At 39.1% G+C, this 23,565-nt stretch overlaps 1 protein-coding gene across 3 annotated transcripts in view; it reads right to left on the bottom strand.

Annotated features, from left to right (window-relative positions):
* Positions 1 to 23,565, bottom strand: part of ANKRD44 (ankyrin repeat domain 44) — a 326,875-nt gene that overhangs the window by 73,236 nt on the left and 230,074 nt on the right. For 2 of the 3 annotated variants that reach the window (XM_060106328.1, XM_060106326.1), the window contains exons 14-16: positions 23,169 to 23,309; positions 21,460 to 21,540; positions 17,493 to 17,604 (exon numbers count right to left, since the gene is read on the bottom strand). In XM_060106328.1, the coding sequence (XP_059962311.1) occupies positions 17,493 to 17,604; positions 21,460 to 21,540; positions 23,169 to 23,309 (334 nt within the window). Of the gene's footprint in view, positions 1 to 17,492; positions 17,605 to 21,459; positions 21,544 to 23,168; positions 23,310 to 23,565 lie in introns of all 3 variants that reach the window. The other variant, XM_060106327.1, reaches the window with a different exon arrangement.

Genomic DNA, 23,565 nt, shown 5'->3' with positions numbered 1-23,565 from the left:
AAAAGGGCTTTTTAAGACAAAGTGGTTTTTCTCTTAACAACAGTGTATGAGTGTGATACTTGTTCCACATCCTTACCAATACTTGGTATTTTCTTTTCCATTGGTCATTTTGGTGGGTGTGAAGTTGTAAGCATATCGTAGACAGAAGATGTCCATGTTCTAATTCCCAGAACATGTGACTATACTACCTTACATGGCAAAAGAGAATATACAGATGTGATTAAGGTTATGGACCTTGAAATTGATGATTGTGAATTATTTGGGTGAGCCTAACCTAATCATGCAAGTCTTTAAAAGTGGAGAACCTTTTTCAGCTGTGGACACAGACAGATATGACGATGGAAGAAGGGTCAGAGAGATACAACATTGCTGGTTTTAAAAATGGAGGAAGGGGGTAGACCCAAGGAATGAGGGCAGCCTCTAGAAGCTGAAAAGGGAGGGAAGTGAGTTCTTCCCTAGGGCCCCCAGAAAGGAATGCAGTGCTACTGACACTTTGATTTTAGTGCAGTCAGGTCTGTGTTGGACTTCTAACCTACAGAACTGTAAAGTAATAAATGTGTGTTGTTTTAAGCCACTAAATTTGTGGTAATTTGTTATATCACACTAATACAATAGAACACTAATTTATGTTTCCCTAATGACTAATAGAGCTGAAAACCTTTTAATGTATTTATTGGATATCCTCTTTACTGAAGTGCCTATTCACACCTTTTGCCCATTTTTCTATTGGGTTTCCTATTGTTTTCTTAATGGTTTTTAAGGCTTCTTTATATATTCTATAAAAGTTCTGTACATATTCTGGATACAAGACCTTTTTCATATTGCACTCTGAAGGTTGCCTTTACACTCTCTTAGTGGTGTCCTTTACTGAACAAAATTTTAATGTTAATATATTCCAATATATCCAATTTTTCCTTGTGGTTTATTATTTTTGTGTCTTATTTAAGAAATCTTTTCCTCTGAGTCATGAAGATGTTCTCCTATGTTTTCTTCTAAAAGCTTTATTATTGTAACTTTCATATCTAGATTTGCAATTCATCTTGAATTGTTTCATAGATGATAAAAAAATTCATTTTCCCCATATGCATATTCAATTAAAATTTAGTGAAAAGACCCTTTTGCCACGTTTATCATAAATCAGGATACTATATGTGTGGATCTATTTTTCAACTCTCCATTCTGTCCCATTGTAAGTTACCTATCTTCACTCCAAAGCCATGTTATTTTCATTACTATAGCTTCATAACAGATTTTGATATCTGAAAGTGTAAGACCCCAGGTTTTTCTTTTTTCAAGACTGCCTTGTATAATCTTTGCCCTTTGCATTTCCATATAAAATTTTAAATTAGCTTTTCAATTTACACACATATACAAAGCCCTACAGGGAGTTTGATGAGTCTGTATCAGTTGGGGAGAGTTGTTATCTTTACAACATTGAGTCTTAATCAATGGAAAAAATATATTTTTCCATTTATTGAAGTATAGTTAATTTTTATCTGCAACATATTATAGTTTTATGGTATGGGCATTTAATATATTTATGCTACTGAAAATTGTAATTGTTAAAGTAGTATCTTTTTAAAATTTCATTTTCTGTTTGTTGTTACTGAGATATAGAAAAGCAATTGATTTTTAACATATTAACCTTATATATGGTAAGATAAGGGCATTTATTTAGGTCATCTTTTTCTTAATAATGTTTTATAGTTTTTTTGTTTGTTTGTTTGTTTGTTTGCAGTACGCGGGCCTCTCACTGTTGTGGACTCTCCCGTTGTGGAGCACAGGCTCCAGACGCGCAGGCTCAGTGGCCATGGCTCATGGGCCCAGCCGCTCTGCGGCATGTGGGATCTTCCTGGACCGGGGCATGAACCCGTGTCCCCTGCATCAGCAGGCGGACTCCCAATCACTGCGCCACCAGGGAAGCCCTATAGTTTTTATAGAAAGAGAGAGAATTTACATAACATTTTAGATGCTGATGCAAATTAAAATATTTTTGTAAATGATATCTTTAAAAATGTGTATATCCTATTTGTTTTGTTGCTGGTATATAGAAATATAATGGCTTTTTGTATGTTGACCGTATACCCTTATCAATCCATCTTTTTTTGTTGTTGTTTATAAATTTATTTGTTTTTATCTTTGGCTGTGCTGGGTTTTTGTTGCTTCACGCGGGCTTTCTCTAGTTGCAGTGAGTGGGGCCTACTCTTTGTTGCGGTGCACGGGCTTCTCATTGCGTCGGTTTCTCTTGTTGCGGAGCACAGGCTCTAGGCACATGGGCTTCAGTAGTTGTGGCATGTGGGCTCAGTAGTTGTGGTTCGTGGGCTGTAGAGCACAGGCTTAGTAGTTGTGGTGCACGGGCTTAGTTGCTCCATGGCATGTGGGAATCTTCCCAGACCAGGGCTCAAACCCGTGTCCCCTGCATTGGCAGGTGGATTCTTAACCACTGTGCCACCACCGAAGTCCTTCAATCCATCTTGAATTGAGTTTTGTATGTGGTGTGAGGTAGAAGAAAAGATTCATTTCTCCCTATAGGCATATGCAATTAACCTGCCACCTATCTTAATATCTGTAACTTAATTACATTTGCAAAGACTCTTTTACTACGTAAGGTAACATATTCAAAGGTTTCAAGAATGAGGGCATGAATATCACTTGAGGGCCATTCTGTCTACCACACTTTTATTTCCTTTTCTTCCCTTATTTCACCAGCTTGGACTCCCAGTGCAAAGTTGAATAGAAGGGGAGACAACAGGCATATCTGTCTGTTTCCCACTGTAAGGAAAAAAACCTTTCAATATTTCACTCTTAAGTATGATGTGTGCCATAGACATTTTGCAGATAATCTTTATCAGATTAATGAAGTTCCCTTCCATTCCTAGTTTGCTAAGACTTTTAAAAATCATAAATGGACACTGAGTTTTACCAAATATTTTTGCTACATTGATGGAGATGTTTATCTGATATTTTTCTTCTTTTTCTGTTAATGTGGTAAATTGCCTTGATTGATTTTCTAATGCTAAACTACATTTGTATCCCTAGAATACTCCCACTCAATTATCTCAATTATGATGCAGTTCTTATCTTATTCCGTACATTGTTGCATTTAATTTGCCAAGATTTTGTTTAGGATTGTCAGTACTTTTGGATGGATGTTTTCAGTCTAAAAAATATTCAGCCTAAAAAAATCTACCTTAAGCAACATAAGAACTGTAGATAACATAAAAAAAAGAATAGATCTTTAACCCCAAGCCCTTTATATCATTCTGAATCTTGTCTACAGTGATCTAACCACATAACAGTTCTGTTTGCTTTTATCTAAAGTTTTTTGTGATATCTTTATCTAAATGAAATGAAACATGTTGAGGGTTGAGATAAGACAAAGAATCTTATAGAAACCACATACTTCCAACAGAAAAGTTCTTTCATTTATTGCCTGCATTCTTGGCAGTTCACAACATATGCCGAGTCCATTGGGATGGAGCTGGGTCCATTTTATAGTGAGAAGTACCCGGTATAGTATATGTTCTCAATAAACATGCAGTGAATTGAAGATGAAACCACCAGATGGTGCCACTGCAGGTGATAGTCCAATTTTTCGTTCAACAGTAAAGAATGTTATCTTTTTAAGTACTATCTGGAAAAATGTCTTGGGATTGTAGTTAGGCGTATACTAATAACTACCTATCCCTTCATCTCATCCTTGACACTGCAGGTCTCCAAAGTCACCAAATATTTAAATCAATGTGGCTTAAAGTTAACAGAAAAAAGCACTAGAGTTGAACTGGGGGATTCAGAGAGATGCTCTCTCTACAATTAGACTGTGAATCTTTTGTTTTTTTCCAGCATTTAACTGTTTATTGCCCTGTGTTCTGTAAATTAAAACCTTTTAAACAGAGAAGGGATACCATACAAGATGAAAAGAGATAATGGATAATTTTAATGAAAATTAAAGTAGCCTAGATTTTGTCAGTCTGCTTAATTTTTTTTACCTCCCAGGGCATTATTAGTTCATTGATAAAATGTGAATGCTTATCTACAAAGGCTTTGATTATTAGAGAGTCTTTATATAACTCTGGGGCTTAATCACCACTGTAAGTTGGCATCTAAAACAAAAAGGCAGCAGGTCTCCTGGATTTTATACTATTTAAAATGTATTCAGTCCCCTATCCATTATCCAGCTATCTATCAACAAAAATACTCATCTGAGAGCTAATTCAGTTGAAGTTCTGCACTGCAAAACATCTGATTGCATTAAGTGACAGACATATTGAAATGGTGACAAGTAGTCAATGCTGTAAAATATTCAGGGTCATGGGTGCTACATTTGATCAATTCCACTTGCTGAGCACATCCAGTTCTTTGTGTATTACCAGGCAAAACAGTAACATTGCCCTCATGTTTCCATGGTGACTTCTGAGAGTAATTCTTAAGTTTAAGTAATTCTCTTCTAGAAGGTATTCTTAGTTTACCCTAAATTATATTATCATTGTGTTAATTTACTTTCTGCCTCAGCACAAGGTGAAATTTATTTGCCTAGGACAAGGGAGGTTTTATTTGAGAGGTGGGGGGGTAGGTTGGAGAAGGATGTAAAATCTGAGGGACATGGTAATATGATTAAAAACAGCAGAAAAAGAGAACAAAGGAAGTACTAGATTTGAATACACTTTTTTTTTAATAATTAAAAAAACTATGTGATAGTAAAAGTACCCTGCTTTAGAAAGGCAGTTTGCTTACCTGGTCTTAGTCCCCACAAAAGCTGTGTAAACCAACATAAATGTATCTTCAGATACCATTTTCAATCTTAAATTACAGTATAAATTACCCACTCTAAGCATCCATTAACATTTCAGTGATTCTAGCTCAGTCATTAAAATATACAGCTTTAAAGAAAATTTCTACTGATTCAATTAAAGCTAATCTTGGTGGGATTCTGAAACTCTAGCTAAACACCACAGACTACTTCTGGCTAATGAACATTAAAAGAATCAATGCAGATTCAAGTAAGTGGGTAAAGAAAGCTGTTATTATTTTAAGCAAAATTAAAACAGATGGGAGAGACTGACACACATATATTCAGATGTGTGCCTGCCTCACGTTTAATCTTTTATGAGTGACTGATCCCAGATGGTAATGGAATTCAGGAGCACAATTTGAGATACAGCATCCATTTTCTTTTTACTCCAATGTACGATGTCAGTTACAACTTTTCTATTTAGTGGATGATGCAAATATCATCAAAAGGAAAGAAACCATCATGAAAACTTCTGATATCCTGAAAAGGACATGTTGGTCAATTGGTCTAACCAAGTCCAAACATCTACCCACATTCTCCATCATTCAACTCATTTCAGGTTTGGTGCTACTATCCCACATTCACACAAATGGGGAGGCGGGGTGGCGGTGATGAGACAAGAAATCTAGAGAGACAAACAGCAAATGCATTGCATTGACGAGTGTCGGGTAATCTCTCATTAACCACTGAACCAAGAATGGGATGTGCCCTCCCATGAACTCTCACAGCATAGCACCTGTACTCTTCTGGAAGATCACATTTTATTTTGGATAATGATAAAAATAACAAAAATACAAAATCCTAACAGACCAACAATACAGTTGACCCTTGAACAACATGAGTTTGAACTGCACAGGTTCAGTAATACGTGGACTTTTTTCACTAAATGCATACTATAGGACTACATGACCTGCAGCAGCTGGCTGAATCCCTGAATTGGGGGGAAAAATGCTATGAAGTTGTCACCCTATACTAAATGGCTTCCCAGTGATCAAGTGAATGTTATTGTTTACTATTAACAAAACTACTTTTCCAAGTACAGAATGGCCCACAGAATTTAAATCCAGTAATGTTATCACTTAGGTTATAGGGATCTGCTCATAAGAGAAAATAAATCTTAGTTATTGCTGAGTGGTCTGGTTTTTCTAAATATTCCTTTCAGCTGTTACAGATGGCTGGGCCTCTACCCTTCTCTGGAATCTCAGAAGGGCTCTTTGTTCTTTATGAGTATCATAACCCCATGACCTGGAGGCGCAGGTGTGTATGTGAGCACTTAGGCTGATTTAAAAATGCTCGGGCCTCTACATTTTCTGTTACTGAATGAGGGTCAAGAAGGGAAGTGATTATCAGAAGGACCTGGTCTAGACCTCACTAGCCAGGAGTCCTTGGCGGCTGCCAAGAATAAAGTGTCTTTGGAGAAACAATCTTGCTGGGAAGTCCCTCCCCCTTACTCCCACCCACTCCACCCCCAGCTGGAAAGGGTCATCCCTGGCAGCTGCTATCATAAGAAGAGTGAGGCCAAGCTGACAGCAGCTGTTACAAACATACTGAACAGAGATTTCAGGAGGAAGGCTGGGCCCAAGGAAGAGTGCTTTTATGAAAATACGTGAAGTCCAGGGGTCAGTGCTGTAGATTTCCAATAATGGCATGTACTTCAGAACTGTAGCTAGGGTGCTTTTACCCATCACAGGATGGGGAATGCTATAAGGTAGTTCTGTTCTCCTTACAGAAAAAGAAAATGCAGACTGCCTTGCCTAAGGCTTTCCAGAGAAATGGGTGACACAGACATAACCGATATTGGTACTGTCTGAGGTACTCCCGCTTCCCTTTGACAAAGCTGAAACACTGCTCATCTCAGTGATATCTTGTTTGGACATCACTCTCTTGGTTGATGTGAATTCAGATCCTCTGAGACAGCTTTGTCTTTTAAAGTCTGGAGTTTGCCAGTCCTCCAGACCGTAGAGCATATGGTTAAAAGCCTGGAATTTAGAGTTAGATAAACATGGATTTGAGTCCTGCTTCTATATCACACCAACTGTAAGACCCAGGGCAAGTTACTCCATTTCTTTGTACTTTAGGATACTCACGTGTGAAACATGGATTAAAAACAGGAGTTATTTCACAGTGCTGTTGTGAGAATTAAATGAGATGATGGAGGCACAGGGTCTAGCCCAATATGCTTGCAATAAATGTCCATTATTATGACTTTATTAAAAATAGGCATGGTTGTTAAACTTGTCCCCCATGAGAAAAGGCTTTGAAAGAGAATTAGGGCTTTGTTTTGCGTGAGGGATTGATTCTTTCAAGGACCGAGGGTCTGTTGACCTTATATTGTTGGTCAAAATTCCATGAAATTTGGTGCCATAAAGTTCAGAACCCACTCAGGTTCCAGAAGGACCTCTGGATGGGGTTATCTATAAGGCCATTTGACAGATGAGCCTGGACCTTGGAGAGGATTGAGGTTAGAGATACAGATTTGGAAGTTTCTTCCAGGGGAACTTGAGTGTGCAACTAAGTGGGCTGTGCTGTGCAGTGGAGCCATTTTTCTAATGGCTAATGATGTTGAACATCTTTTCAGGTGCTTATTTGCCACTTGTTTATCTTCTTCAGTGAAATGTCTGCTAGTGTCTTTTGCTCACCTTCTAATGGGTTTATTTGTTTATCTGTTGAGTTTTGAGAATTCTTTATATATTCTAGATACTAGTCCTTTCTCAGACATGTGGTTTGCAAATATTTTCTTCCAGCCTTCAGCTTGTTTCTTCATTCTCTTAACAGGGTCTTTCACAGAGCAAAAGTTTTTAATTTTGATGGAGTCCAATTTATCAATTTTTAAAAAAACTGGTATTAAGAACTCTTTGCCTATTAAGACTTTTAGTTGGTATTAAGACTCTTAGTCTTAGATCCTGGAGATTTTTTCCTATGTTTTATGTTTTACCTTTAAGTCTATGATCCATTTTGAGTTCACTTTTGTATAAGGTGTGAGACTTAGATTAAGGCTCATTGTTGTTTGCCTATGCTGTCCAACTGCTCCAGCACCATTTGTTGCAAACTCTACATTTCCTCTATTGAATGCCTTTTGCACCTTTGTCAAAATGAGTTGGGTGTATTTGTGTGTGGCTATGACTGGGTTGTCTATTCTGTTCCACTGATCTATGTATCTTAAGACTGCCAATACCTGACAATCTTGATTACTGTAGCTATATGTCTTGAAATTGGGTAAACTGATTTCTCCCACTTTTTCTTTCTCAAAATTGTTTTAGTTATCCTAGTTCCTTTGCCATTCCATATAAAGTTAAGAAAAATATTACCTCTATTATAAAAAACCTTGCTGTTATTTAGATAGGAATTTCATTAAGCCTACAGATTAACTGGGGGAGAACTGACATCTTTATTATGCTGAGTCTTCCAATCCACGAACATGGTCTCTCCATTATTTTATATCTTTTTTGATTTCTTTCATCAGCATTTTATAGTTTTCAGCATATAATCCCCATATTTCAGTTTTTGGGGGGCAGTTGTAAATAATATTGTATTTTTAATTTGATGTCCACATGTTCATTTCTAGTATACTGAAATGCAATTGATTTTGGTGTGTTTGTCTTGCATCTTGTGACCTTGCTGAAATCATTTATAATTTCTAGTTGTTTTTTCTTGATTCCTTGGGATTTTCTATGTAGACAATCATCAGCTGCAAAGAGGAAAAGTTGTTTTTTTTCCTTTCTGCTTTATGCCTTTCATTGCTTTTTCTTGCCCTATTGCCCTGGCTAGGACTTCTAACACAATGTCAAGTAGGAGCAGTGAAAGCAGACATCCTTGCCTTCTTCCTGATTTCAGGTGAAAACATTTAGTCTTTTACCATTAAGTACAATGTTCGCTGTTCTTTATTAAGTTGTTAAATGCTCTTTACCAAGTTGAAGTTCCCCTCCTTTCCTTTTTTTCTGAGAGTTTTTTGAAAATTGTTAATGGGTGTTGAATTTTGTCAAACATTTTTTCTAGTGTTTGACACAGTCATGTGCTTTTACTTCTTTATCCTGTTAATATGATGAATTACATTGATTGATTTTCAAATAACAAAATAGTCTTTCCTGGTAATAAATCCCACTCAGTTATGGTATATAATTCTTACTGAATTCTATTTGTTAATATTTAAGGATTTTTTTGCATATATATATATATACACTTCTTTTTTTTGTACTACCATTGTTTGCTTTTAGTATCAGGGTATTAGCTTCACATATGAATTAAAAAGTGTTCCCTCCTCTTCTATTTTTCAGAAGAGACTGGGTAGAATTGGTGTTAATTCTTCCTTAAATATTTGGTAGAATTCTCCAGTGATACCATCTAGACCTAGAGATTTCTTTTGGGGAAGTTTTAAAATTCAACTTTTAAAATAGTTATACACTATTCAAACGATCAGTACTTCATATTGGTAAATTGTAGTAGTTTGTGTTGTTTTATAAATTGGTCCATTTCACCTAAGTTGTCAAATTTCTTTGCATAGAGTTATTCACAATATTCCCTTGTTATCTTTTTGATGTCTGCAAGGTCTGTAGTAATATACCCTACTTCATTTGTTGATTTTTCAAAAAACCAGGTCATTGTTTCATTGATTTTCTCCATTGTTTTCTGTTTTATTTATTTATGCTCCCATGTCTATTATTTCCTTTTTCTGCTTATCTTGAGTTTATTTTGCTCTGCTTTCTTCTAGATTCTTGAGGTAGAAACTTACTGAATTGAGACTTTCCCTCTATTCTAATGTAAGCATTTAGTGTTACAATTTTTTTCAGCACTAATATGTGTCCCCAAATTCTGATTTGTTGTACTTTCATTCAGTTCAGTGTAGTTTAGGGGATTTCCCTTGAGATGTTCTCTTTGACCCGTGGATTATTTAGAAGTCTGTTGTTTAATTTCCAAGTACTGGAGATTTTCCTGGTATCTTTCTGTTATCGATTTCTAGTTTTACTTCATTGTGGTGGGAGAACACACTCTATATGATTCCAATTCTTTCAGTTTTGTTGAGGTTTGGTTTATGGTTCAGGATATCATGGGCACTTGAGAAAAATATGCATTCTGTTGCTGGGTGGAACAGTCTATAAATGTTGATTAGGTCATCTTGGCTGATTGTATTATTGAGTTTTTCTATACGCTTGATGATTTTCTATCTAGTTGTTCTATCAATTGTTAAAAGAGAGGTGCTAAAGTCTCCAACTATAATTGTGGGTTTCTCCATCTTTTCAGTTCTATCAGTTTTTGCTTCATATATACTACAGTCTGTTGTTTAGTGTATATACATTTAGGACACTCTCCCTGAATAAGTTCCAATCTTTATTGGGCTGCTTTCCTGATATACTTTTCCTTGGGTCCCAGCTGGACTGCCTTCCTACCTTCCTCAGGCCTGCCTAATGGGTCTGTAATTGCGTAGGAGGAAAAGAAGAAAGGAAGGGAGAGAAGGAGGGAGGCATGGAGGGGAAGGAGGAAGAAAGGAAGGAGGAAAGGAAGGAAGAAAGGAAGGAGGAAAGGAAGGAAGGAAGGAAGGAAGGAAGGCTAGATAAACTTCTTTTAGGCTAACGTTTAAGTTATATTCTGTTTAAGAAATCTTCCTTTCTGCTACATCATTGAGTCCTTAAAGCTCCCATATCATGAGCAATGATTCCTCTTCTTTGAATCCCTTAGTGCTGACTAGCTATCTATAAGAAATTACAGGAAGTGTGGATACATGTGTGTGTGCGTGTAATTTTAATTTTGTAGATGTCTTCATACCAATTTGACGCATCAGTACAGCTTTTTAGATCTTGAAGAAAAAAAAATAAAGGAGAGGCTGCAATAAAATTTGGAGTTCGTGTTGGGAAGTAATCAAATCTACAGAAAAGGCCAAGCCACAGAACAGTACATTTTCATTTTCTCTCTCACCTGTGGATTCTATGAAATACCTTCCTAACAGGATAGTCACCATAATACTTATAAACTAGCATTTAAGTTTTATCACTAAGTCAGGCTTTATCATTCACAAGTGTGATTCATTTTTTCAACAATTTGGTACCTGAAAAGTGCTTGGCATTACTAGAACCTATGTCTTATAAAGTTGATATTTAAATTTGCATATATTTAAAGGGTAATAGTGTTTTTTTCTTTAGAGCTGAGTGTTAATCTTTCCTAAAATAATGACTCTAAGTGTGTGACTTTGTACTGAACCAGTGAGTCATGGGGTATAATCAAACAATAACTTTATTCTCCCTTTCCTATACCTGGTGTAATCTTTATGAGACTACTTCTTTTCCTGCCACCTCAGATAAAATCTCCAACAAATAACAAAAAGTTCTCCAGGCATTTAGTCACAAACATAACTTCATGTCAGTAATTACAATGTCTGTTATGTAGTAACAAAGCCTGAATGCTTTTTAGCACCGAAGCTCCTCTCTGCCTCCCCCAGTGGGGAAGGAGACAAGGCTGACTTCTCTTTTTCCCAGACTATGGCTTCTCCTCCTCCTTTCCCCTCCTGGCTGCCTCTGCCTCCCTCAGGACTAAAGAGAAGAGGGAAAAGGAGGACACCAAGGGTACAGGGACAATGGTCTTACTGACTGGCACCCTTCTGGCAGTGATCCCCTGACTGGGTCAGATGTTTAAAACTGTCTCTCGAATGCTTATTTAGGTTCTCCAACAACTTCCCAACTTCCCTGGGTGATTGCCCCTCTCTGCTGGTGGCTCACATTCCCCTCTCCCCAACCCCAGGCATCCTACACCTCCCCATACTTCCAGGCAGCCCTCTTGAGTAGCATCCAGGAGAACTCCAGGCCAGCTCTGACCCTTGGCTCACATTTGGACACTGGGAAACATACACTCTTGACCTATCATTGGTGGGGGTAGAGTATTTCTCAACCGCAGCCCTCTTTTTATTTAACTTCCCAGCAAGCAAGCTCTAATCAGCACCATTCAGTCTTTAGATTCATCACATGCCAGTCCACTCAGCCCCCTAAAGTGTGTGGAATTCATATCAGATATCCAAGCAATCTCCTTGAAGCTTCTCTCACTGGGCTTGGGATCAGGATTTCTCCCGTGCCATAGGGGCAGGGGAGTGGTGATGGGATATGAAGCAGAACTATCTCCAAAGAAATCTGCTCTCTGATCTCTTAAATGGGCAAGGGGGCCATGGGTTGAAAACTAGTATCTGACTTTGAAATGTGGGGGCAATGGCTCCACTGTCCTGAGCACTCGACTGAAGGTGAAACTGAAATTATTTTAATACATCCTATTGAATGGTTCTGTCATCAATTGCCAAATTCATTCATGGTAAAGCCAAAAAAATTTCTTTTTTGCTCTATTACAAAGGGATAAGTGGAACATTTTGTCACAAAATATTGTCTACTCCAATGTTCTGAACATAGACTCACATCCAAATTCTGATTCAAAATTTGTGGGCGTATATTTTTATTCACAGCAGTGAGGAGGCTGCCAACAGCATCAAAATATCTGTGCCCACACCTCTGCTCCCTCCCTTGAGTTCCCCATAAGACTTTATGTTCCTCTTCAACTGAATTAACTAGAAGAAAAAACAAGACTAGCATTGTTGAAGTTTCCACTGGCCATTGGAAGTCCACCTGCTGGGAGGTCATGTTCACCCCCAGTTCCATCTCTTAGCAGAACCTCTGGGGACAGAGAAAAGCCATCAGAGACTTATTTGGGGCTGGGGTTCAAGTTCACTGGGTTTTCATCGTGTCCTCAGCTGACTGCTAAGTAGCTCTCCTTTTCTTTTTTTTTTTTAAACCCCTCTTCTATATCCTGCTTTCTCAGTCTTGAGAAGCTTAATTAGATACTGCCAATGTGAGTACATCTTATACAAAGCCAGGTGGTAATGGTTTCCTAAAGCCCTATGATAAATACAAGACACATTTAAAAAGCAGCATAATTTCAGTGTTCAGTTGCCCGAGATACAACTGTCTTCAGAGAATCCCACAAATTCCTAGAATATACACACAGGGGCATTTGTCACCCCCATAAACTCTCCCAGTTGAAGTTCAAATTATCTCATAACAGTGAAAGGGAGAGAAGGTCCCAAGTAAGCAGCCAAATTCCAAGTGATTTGGCAGGGCAGAATCTTGGACTGAATTTAATCAGAGGCCTAGAGTTTTCAAACAATCTCTCCAAATTTCCGTAGATAATTTATGTAATTATATTGGCACATACATTTTTCCATTTCAGTAACAAAGCCACAAAGATCTTTCTTTCACAGACAAATTTTTAATGTTGTAAGAGAGAAACAGTGTGCCCATATAAACTCACAAATTCCAAGTAGGGGCACGACTCTGATTTTTCTCTCAAGTCGGTAAGAATGCATTCCAGATAAAGGAAAAGGGAGGCCCAGAGCTCTCCTTGGCCAACTCCCTTCCTCCACTCAAACATAAGTCTTATTCAGACACAAGATGCTTTATTAGCCAAGTCTCCTCTGTTCCGCTTTGATATTTTGATCCCAATTGAATATGGCCGATGACAGCGCTCAGCATCCACTTGTGGGCAAATTTGTGCTTGCACACACGGTACGTACATCTTTGATCAAGACCAGCTGAAAACACTGGCCTAAGGAGCCAGACTTGGCAGAATTCTGAACCTGTTCTATCAAGGCTAAGGGGTTCACCCTACTTTCTAGAAGTTTTTTGCTCATTGAATGAATTCAATAGTACTTTGTATAAGGGAAATAGAATGAAAACAACTTAAATAATTTCTGTTCCTTTTTGATTATAGCAAAATGGACTGAACACAAAGGATGGTTGACAAATTCTAAGCTTATGATCACAGACAGGAGCCATACACCACGAATGCCAAGTAAGCACACACTAAGAGTCAAATAAAATATGCATCAAAATTAATGATATGCATAATCACAGTAATTGCTCTCTGGAAAAAGAGGCAAAAGACAAATTTTACCAGCCTCACAAATCAGCTGGCTCTGATGCCACCCATCTTTTTTAATCCTACTCCTACTCCAAAGCACAAAGGGCCTGGTCTGCTACAGGAGGCCCAGGGGACACAAATACTCATTTATTCTCTCCACACCTTCCTCAGGCCAGAAACATAGGCTAGGAAATGTGACTTAAAGAAAGGTCTCCCTGGAATTTCCTGGTGGTCCAATGGTTAGGACTCTGTGCTTCCACTGCAGGGGGCACAGATTTGATCCCTGGTCCTGGTCGGGGAACAAAGATCCTGCATGCCATGCAGCGCAGCCAAAAACAAAAAACAAACAAAAAAAACGTCTCCCTGAATAATTCTTGCTCAGAGGCTCAAGTAAGCCATTCAGAGCTACCAGAATCATGTCTTTCCTTGTCATAATTCTAGCATCTAACACAGAGTCAGGACCAACTTGTAAAACAGATAACCCCCTAGGAAGACTGAGGTGTTTGTATCATGAGATAAGGGAGAAGATTGGCATGGTGGTGGTGAGTCTTAGGAACGTAACTCCTAGTGCATATTGGTTAAGTGGCTTGCTTTCCTAACACCTAGTACTCAAAGAAATGGGAGTTTTAAGGAACATGAGTGCACTGAGGTCCTAGTTGAGAGAGAAAGTTAAAGTTAGAAAAGATGTCCTGCAAAAAGCTCACTTATTGTTCAAAAACAGTCCTTATTTTCATCACAAGGAAAAAAACTTTTTCTTCCTTTCTCTCTCTCTCTCTACTTCCTTCCTTCCTTCCTTCTTTCTCTCTTATCTATATGAAATGATCAGTGTTAACTAAATTTATTATGGTACTCATTTCACAATATATGTAAGTCAAGTCACTGTGCTGTACACCTTAAAATTATACAGTGCTGTATGTCAAGTATGTACATAATTTCCAAGAATCATTACTGCTTTGTAAATCACAATGTTGACCTAATCATGGGGATAATTTCATTATCATATAGCACTTGTGAAACTTTCTGTAGACAGAAAACCTTTTCATTGGATAACAGAAATAATGGCCCTGAAAGGGCTTTCCTGAAAAAGGAAAATAATGTGCCATATATTATTTACATAGAAAAAAGGTGTTATGGGTAAATCATTCTCAGAGTTATTATACTATGGGATTAAAGATAACTCATCAAAGTACTTTAAAACAGCACAAGCTATCAAGACTATAATAACAATCTTTGAAATAAAAATTCGTATGTCCAATGATGACATATGGTTTTCACAGAGAAAACCAATTAAAGACAGCTGTGTCTTAAGTAAACTTTGGAATGCAGGCTCATATGGGTAGTTACAGTAGTAAACCTTCACTCTGCCACTGATTCACACACACACACACACAAACACTCCTTTCTTTGTGGGATCTAAACACAAATCCTATTTGCTGATAGGTCTAGATCAACTTCCACTGCTGGTGTTAGAAGGAAGAAGTGATATTGCCTTATATCTTAACCAAGTCCTACCAAGATTTTACCCTATGTTGAAAAGCTTTGGATGGTGGTAGAGCTTTGACCAGCAGTGGAAGGCAACATGATGTGGTTAAAAAAAAAAATTTTTTTTAAATCAGGGATCCTGATTCATGGTACCACTTCCTCTACTGACCAGAGCTATGACTTTGGACAACCCAGTAAATGCCCCTGTGATTTGGTTTGTTCATCTGTAAGATAAGAGATTGCCCCTTGGCCACTTGTGATTCTACTTTAAATTCAATTTATAGAAGGCTCTGACGTCACTGGCTTCCTACATCTTCCTATGGAACTGGGTGGTTTTAAAATATGTCCACAAATTCTTTGATACTCCTGCCCTTGGAAGGTGGCATCTACTTCACCTCTCTGGATTTTGTGACTGCAGCAATGAACAGATGCCGCAGAAATGTGAACTTCAAGGCTAAATCGTTCAAAGTAATATGGTCTCTTTCTTTTACTTGCTCATACTCTCACTCACACTCTCTCCCAGGGCAGATACCTTTAGCAACCTGAGCCACCAGGTAAGATATCCAGCTATTCTGAAAACACCATGCTAGAGAAAACCGCAAAAAGAAACCACATAGAGACGGAGAGAAAGGCCCAAGGAACGTCAGCAATTCGATTTTCCTACCCACGTGATTGACAAATGAGAGAAGAAGGCTTTGAGATTATGCCAGCCCCGACACTGTAATCTCATAGGATATCAACTAGAACTGCTCAGCTAAGCCACACCTGAATTCCTGACCAGAAACAAAGACAATCAGTGATTAGCGTTGTTTTAAGCCACTAACTTTTAGGGTAATTTGTTATGCAGCCACAGTAACTGGAAGAGGAACCATGATGGAATTAAAACGGGAGAGAAAAAAAAATGTCACCCGCAAGGCCAAGCAGAGAAATCTTCAGCATCCACAAGAACCTCAGGAAAAGCAGACTTGGAAGTCTGCAGAAATGATGAAGGTACATACAATTCACCAATAAATGTCACAAAAATCAATACCAGAATAATCACCTTTTTATTTCCAAACTGGGTGATCTTTATGAACATTTTCCCACATTCATAGTTAAAACAAATATAGTAAGAAAGACCCTAAGTGGAACCATTTGAAAAAACAGCCGCAAGGCCAAAGGTAAAGGGCCTCACCGGGGCATCGAGTCATTTCTATGTAGGCACTCACACCATTGTTTGCGGGCTCTCTGCCTCATGCCTTTCTCAATAAACTATGCAGTTGATGAAGGGCAAGTGTTTCACCAAACACACCTTCAAATAACTCTGAAAAGTAGGACTTCTCCTTTAAAAGAACAAGGAAAACAGTTGGAGTCCAGTAAGGAAGGTGGCACCTATCATTGGACCAGAGATGGTGAGTTTGGAATACCCCATGTATCCTGGTGAAGCTGAATCAAGGGTGATGCTCAGAAGACAGCAAATTATGGCCTGCAGTCAGGATTCAGCCACAAACCCATAATTTTTCTTTCTAGCCCACCCAGTGTTTTCAAAACAGGAAATTCCACACAAAAAGTCTAGATTTGTAGCTTCTCTTGAAACAGTGGAATTCTAGCAAACCTGGGTCTGCAGTACCATCTGGTCTCCATCAGCTGCAGCTGACTAGCTGTTTCTCCCCTCAGACAGAGCATGTCCTCTCTATTTGCCACAGTCCCCACCACTCCCTATTATCCACACCTGGGCTCACTTCACTTGTTTTTTATATTCCTGTGCCTGTAGACATTTGAGTTTGCATCTGGTAACCTACACCAACAGAGGAGTTTCAGACTTCAAATCAAGTGTTTCTTGATCACTAATGGCTTTGAAATTTGGGGTGGTTTAGAAATTCCAGTAAATTCTGCTGTTATACCCTTGCCGATTTCTTTTCCTAAACCACAAATGTGGGACTATAACAAACCCATATGCCTAATGGTTCTGTAGTCATCTTATGACACTTACTGGATATTGGGGTGCTAAATGTGACTCTGGAAATATATACTAAGCTTATTTGATACATCCAAATTATCTTCAAAATACAAACTGTGTCCACACCTAAATTCCTAGTCCAAGTTAATGCGGAAAAGAATCAATTGTTAGTCAGCTCTGAGATTAGAACGGGCAGAAATGGAACAAAAAGATCTACATATTGTAAAGGGAAACAACTTAATAGCTTACCACAGAATATCTTCCAGGTGAGTTCCCGTGGGGACTGAATTAGGCAGTGAGGGAACATTTGTTGAGAGATTAAGACCAGCATTTTCAGGTTTGGGTGTATGTGTGTTTGTGTGAGAGAAAACAAATCAAGACAAAACAGCTCACCAATTCCAGACACTGTCTGTGGCCATAGGCAGCAGCATAATGTATGCTATTGTAGCCTTCCTTGTCCCGGATAGATGCATTTGCATCATGTTGAAGCAGAAACTCTAGACATCTGTAAGTATAAAGATGAGATGTTATTTCAGAAAACATCTCTGGACCAAAAGGGAGAATTAATGTAAATGTTCTCTTATTATGAGTGTTCCACAAAGCACTTTGTGAGTTGAAGTGTTTCTTTAAAAATCCTACAGCAATGAGGGTTTATGTACTGGATGTTTTATGTGTTTTCTGCAGCTATCTTTATTTCAGCTTAAATTTTTTTTTTTTTTTTTGGCCAAGCCACACAGCATGTGGGATCTTAGTTCCCTGACCAGGGACTGAACCTGCACCCCCTGCAGTGGAAACGCAGAGTCTTAACCACTGGACTACCAGGGAAGTCCCCTCCTTCAGCTTAAAATAGCCATTCTAGAATTCAGGAAAAGCTTTAGGAACTAGAGGGTAATTAAGTTTTTTTTTCCCTTCTCACCTTAAGGTACAGAGCCTGCCTGTCATCGAGATTACTGAATAATAAGTTTTAGAGCTCCACGTTCAAAAGGCAAGTTCTCAGAATAATAAAGAAGTGGTCACATGAAAGGATGCTCAACATCTTTACTCATTAGAGAAATGCAAATCAAAACTACAATGAGATATCATCTCACACCAGTCAGAATGGCCATCATCAAAAAATCTAGAAACAGTAAATGCTGGAGAGGGTGTGGAAAAAAGGGAACACTCTTGCACTGCTGGTGGGAATGTGAATTGGTACAGCCACTATGGAGAACAGTATGGAGGTTCCTTAAAAAACTACAAATAGAACTACCATATGACCCAGCAATCCCACTACTGGGCATATACCCTGAGAAACCCATAATTCAAAAAGAGTCATGTACCAAAATGTTCATTGCAGCTCTATTTACAATAGCCCGGAGATGGAAACAACCTAAGTGTCCATCATTGGATGAATGGGTAAAGAAGATGTGGCACATATACACAATGGAATATTACTCAGCCATAAAAAGAAACGAAATTGAGCTATTTGTAATGAGGTGGATGGACCTAGAGTCTGTCATACAGAGTGAAGTAAGTCAGAAAGAGAAAGACAAATACTCTATGCTGACACATATATATGGAATTTAAGAAAAAAAAATGTCATGAAGAACATAGGGGTAAGACAGGAATAAAGACACAGACCTACTAGAGCATGGACTTGAGGATATGGGGAGGGGGAAGGGTAAGCTGTGACAAAGTGAAAGAGCGGCATGGACATATATACACTACCGAACGTAAGGTAGATAGCTAGTGGGAAGCAGCCGCATAGCACAGGGAGATCAGCTCGGTTCTTTGTGACCGCCTGGAGGGGTGGGATAGGGAGGGTGGGAGGGAGACGCAAAAGGGAGGGGATATGGGAACATATGTGTATGTATAACTGATTAAATCTGTAAAAGAAAATAAAAGAAAAAAAAAAAAAAAGAAGTGGTCAAGGCGTTGCAACGGGATAAACCTCAAGAGAGAAGTGTTTATTTTTAACCTTGCTACTGGAGAGTCTGAGATCAAAAGGTTGGAAAAATAAATAAAATGATAAATAATAAATTTTATAATAATAAAATTTAAAATAATATTTAAAATAATAAAAGCCTTTTCTGACACAGTTGTAATTTTTCTGAAAAAAACACCATCTTTGTAATAGGTAAGAGGAAGGGGAGTGGCGCCACCTCTGCTGAAGAGCCCCAGCCTCCAAGACACAGGTACGCGGGGACGTAATGTGTTCTGTTCAGGGCGTGTGGCAAATGGGACCATCCTGCTGGTCAAAGAGGGAAGAACTAGACAGGGAGCAACGTTCCACGATTTCGGTTTTATTTCTGTGACAGTGGGACAAACATGTCCTCTACAAGGCCAGGGTGATTCAACTTCATACTCAAATCAAAACTGTAAGATCCTAAATATAAGCTTGTATATTAAAGAAGACCTCCAATGGACAATTTCTATAGTTTACTCAAAAACCTTAAAATGACACTCACCTAAGGCAAAAGGAGTAAATAAATCACACACATAGAGAGATAGGAAAACAGACATTTTAATTTCTAGAAAACCTGATGAAAGAGAAATTTTTTACGCCAAATACCTACATATCACGTGATTCATCTATAAAATTCTCTGTAATAAATCAAACTATTATTGGAGTGCTGATACATCAGGCTGTCTTTGGTGATTTATACCTTAAAAGGAAGTCGTTTTTTAATTTTTGTAATTAAATGCCCATGGACTGAATCCTAGGTGTGACTCATTTTAAACTGAATTTGGCTCTTGAAATAAAATCACTCAGTAGGAATAGCATTCTAGTGGACACACAATTCCCAGCTTCTGAAAGGATTATACTCTAAAAATCAGTTGATAAATTTAATATGTAATTTGGAAAGTCCTGGGCTTACTCCCAAAGACCTATTTAATGCAGAATACAGCTGAACTATAACTGTCAACAGTACTGTTAGAAATAACAACAATACTACAGAACGTGAATAATCTCCACATTGTTCCTAAGGGAAAATGAAATCCAGTTTCAACTGGGAATGCTTGTCTTCTTTACCACCCAGGGCCCTGACTAGTAATTTTGGCACCTAAGCTGCAAAATCAAGAGAGGCGCATTAGGTCAGGGGTGTATTTGGACAAGGGGAGTAGCATTTCATTGCATGGAACAGATCTCCAGCAGGCTGGTCCCTGCCTTCCCTGCCTCTCCTGCTCCTTCCCTGTCCATCAGATGTAGAGAGGGCTGCTCTGGCCCAGGGCAAGCTTGCATTTCACTGGAGAAGGGAGCATCTGCTGAGGTGGCTTAACATTCTACAGTCTTTGAATACCATTATTTTAATTTTGCACTATTAGGGCAAAACCTTTGTTATTCTGATTTACTCACAGTGGTGTTTCCTGTGCTCACCCCAGGAACAGTCAAAGTTATGTCCCCACAACTTGCACTGGGGCCTCACTTTCTAACCACACCTTTCCACAACGGTCTGGACAGGGGAGGAGAGCCCAGTGGGCAGTGGGAAGACCCCAGAGTGGACATGAGCATTCAAGTCACAGAGAAATGGGTCCCTCTGACAGCAGGAGAGGAGAATAAGCAAGTTAAGGACTGTGTGTGTGCAGACTCTTAGAGCACTACATCCACTGAGTCTCACGGGGGCAGGACACAAACCGTGGGCACCGGTTATTCAAGTGTTCATTCATTCAACAAACAGTTACTGATCACCAGCTACCCACTGGGCACTGCCCTGGGCAGAGCACAACCTTCTCACTGCCACGTCCAGTGCACGAAGGGCTCTCAGAGGAGGAAGCATTAGGGGTTCCCACGTTATCCACAGCCCTGGGTGCTGGCAGGCACTCCATCACAGTCATAGCTGAATCTCTGTCAGACACCAGAGGGCAGGTGGGATGAGGGGTGACTAAGCAGCTGTCTGCAGGAAGCAAGGAGCTGTCTGTAAGTTGATGGGTGTCTTCTGGGGAGAAGGGGAGAGTACAACTGGTGTATTTCACACCAAAATCTCAAAACATTTATTCATAGAATCTGCTAAATAGTTATCCTCAGGTCACAAAAGGAGAGACTGAGGCCCTCAGAGGAGGCTTAATATGTCCCCTGAGGCATACTACATGGCAGAGTCAGAAACTATATTTAAGGTACCTAGTCCTAAAAACTGCTGAGCAATCACAGTGATGGTCATGGCAAAGGTTTCAATTTTAGGAAGAGTTCCTTGTGTGAAAACAGCATAGTTGAAGGATATATTAAAAGAATAGTTTCTTCTTCACCAAAGGCAAGCCCACATCACTTCTGCAAGAGCCCAAGTGAGACCCCAAAATAGTAAGGCTGGCCCACGCGGCAACCCAGAGCAGCGGACAAAGCATCAGTAACCACACCTTGTGCTTAAGCTGGGAAGAAACTTACAATGCAGCTTCCTTTTCTTTCAGCTCTCTGTCTCTTTCAAGTTCTTCGGAATTTTCATGGGCGTTTCCTAAGATAGTCTTACTTCTCAGCATAAGGGAAAGAAAAAAAATTACAATTAGTGGCAAAGTTGCTAATGATTTTGGTGCAGTTTATATCTTAACAATTTCTCCCCCAACTCAAAAGAAGCAAGTGCTACTGATTTTTCATGGAGGATATACATGGTTCTCCCCAAGGCCATCCAGTAAGTCTATTCTCTCCCAAGGAATCCGACTGAGAACATGACTTTCCTAAAACTTCCACCGAGGTATCAGTGATTAAGACAGCAATCATGCTGCCCACGCTTCCATGAGTATTCTAAACTCCCCATGGAAAGAGGAAGTGACTAGCTTAAACTTCCCTGGCTCCTACAACATTCCTTGCTGCCTCCTTGGCAGTTGAGCATCTCATTTATCCAGGAATAAATGGGTTCCTAAGCACCCCTTATCTGCCAGAGCAATTCTTCACCATCTAGGATTCCTCTGCCAGCTCTTAACAGATGCAGTATACTTGTCTCCCATTTATTCCAAGTGAATAGCATAGAGCTTGGCATATAGTAGATGCTCAATAAATGTTTGTTGAATTAATAACATGTGGCCCTGGGATCCTGAGGCTACAACAGTCTTGCCAGTATCATATGAAGGAAAAAAAGCTGTGTTTTCCAAACTGTGGAACTATGGATCATAATCCATTACTGAATTGTGAAATCAATTTAGCGGGTTGAAGTCAGTAGGTTTTTTTTAATGAAATAAAAGTATATCAAAATGCATCCCACATAGCAAAAGTAAATATGGTTTGATGAAATCTTTGTTTCCATTTTCCATACATATGTATAAAACATATATATGTGAGTGTGTGTATTGGGTCATGATGTAAAATGTATTGCTTAGTGTGGGTCATTGTCTAATACATTTGAAAGCCATTGCTCTACAAGAAAAGGAGTTAGTACTGACCCAGAAGCAACTCCATAGCACAGGGCAGCAAATAACTCAGTAGTTCTCCAAACAGAATCACCGAAAAGTATTCCTATGAAGGAAGGCCTGGTCCTCAAGTCTTTGAGAACAATCTCATAACCTGTGGGCACCTCTTCCACCCTTTCCCCCTGAACTGGTTCACTTAATTCTGCTTTCCATTCCTAGCCACCTAGAATCCAAATACGATCAGGGTACCCAACTTTCTTTACTCCAGCTCCTGAAAAGAGTATTCATGCCCAGGTTTGAACAACAGTGTCTATCTTAAAATACTGATGCTGCATTTGAAGACTATTAGGATTGTGCATAGATGGATATTTTTGACACATGACATATTTATTAGCAAATGTAAGTTTTACAGCAAATGAAGCATGTAAGTGGTGATGATGAAAACCGCAGTATATGACAAAACAAATTACGACAGATTTTGAATGAATTGAAAACCTGGGCTTGACAGCTCCACTTGGCATTCAACCCAAAGAACAGAGAGGAGAAGTAATTGTGCAGTGACACATACTAATCAAACGTAAAGAGAGCAGAATGGGAAACCTGGGGCTAGGGAATGAAGCAATTCTAACTCCTTCAGGTCTGGATGAGAGGGATTCTTCATTCACACTCTCTGTGAGGCGGTATGAAGAAAACTTAGCAACCTCTCCCCACCTCCCCCACCTCGAGAGGAAACAGAAGTAAGGCTGTTTTTACTTTCTATCCATGTCTGATGCAGCAGCATAGTGCAAAGCGGTGCGGCCCCAGTCATCGGTTTCATTAACGCTGGCCCCTGTGGTCACTAATGTCTCAATACAGTGGAAATGACAATTTGCAGCTGCATAGTGCAGAGGGGTCCTGAAAAACAAACAGCAGTCTATTACTTCATTCAGTCTGAGAAACAGACGCCCATCATTAGCACCAGCACAGACAGCAGTATTCCTAGGGGTGTTGGCTCTCAGTGTGGAGGCCAAGAGACATGCCTTTCTCTGACTTTATGTTAGAACGAAGGCTACAAAGATGGTGGCTTCAGACAAGGCCACCCACCTGTAGATCTCTCCTTTCTTTCCATTCCTAGTGCCTATCCTGGTTCAGGTCTACATTACTGCTCCTT

The sequence above is a fragment of the Mesoplodon densirostris genome, chromosome 8, assembly GCF_025265405.1.
Source record: "Mesoplodon densirostris isolate mMesDen1 chromosome 8, mMesDen1 primary haplotype, whole genome shotgun sequence".
NCBI classification, from domain to species: Eukaryota; Metazoa; Chordata; class Mammalia; order Artiodactyla; family Ziphiidae; genus Mesoplodon; species Mesoplodon densirostris.
Note: the sequence above shows the minus strand (reverse complement) of the source record. Positions and strands in the feature narration are given on the sequence as shown.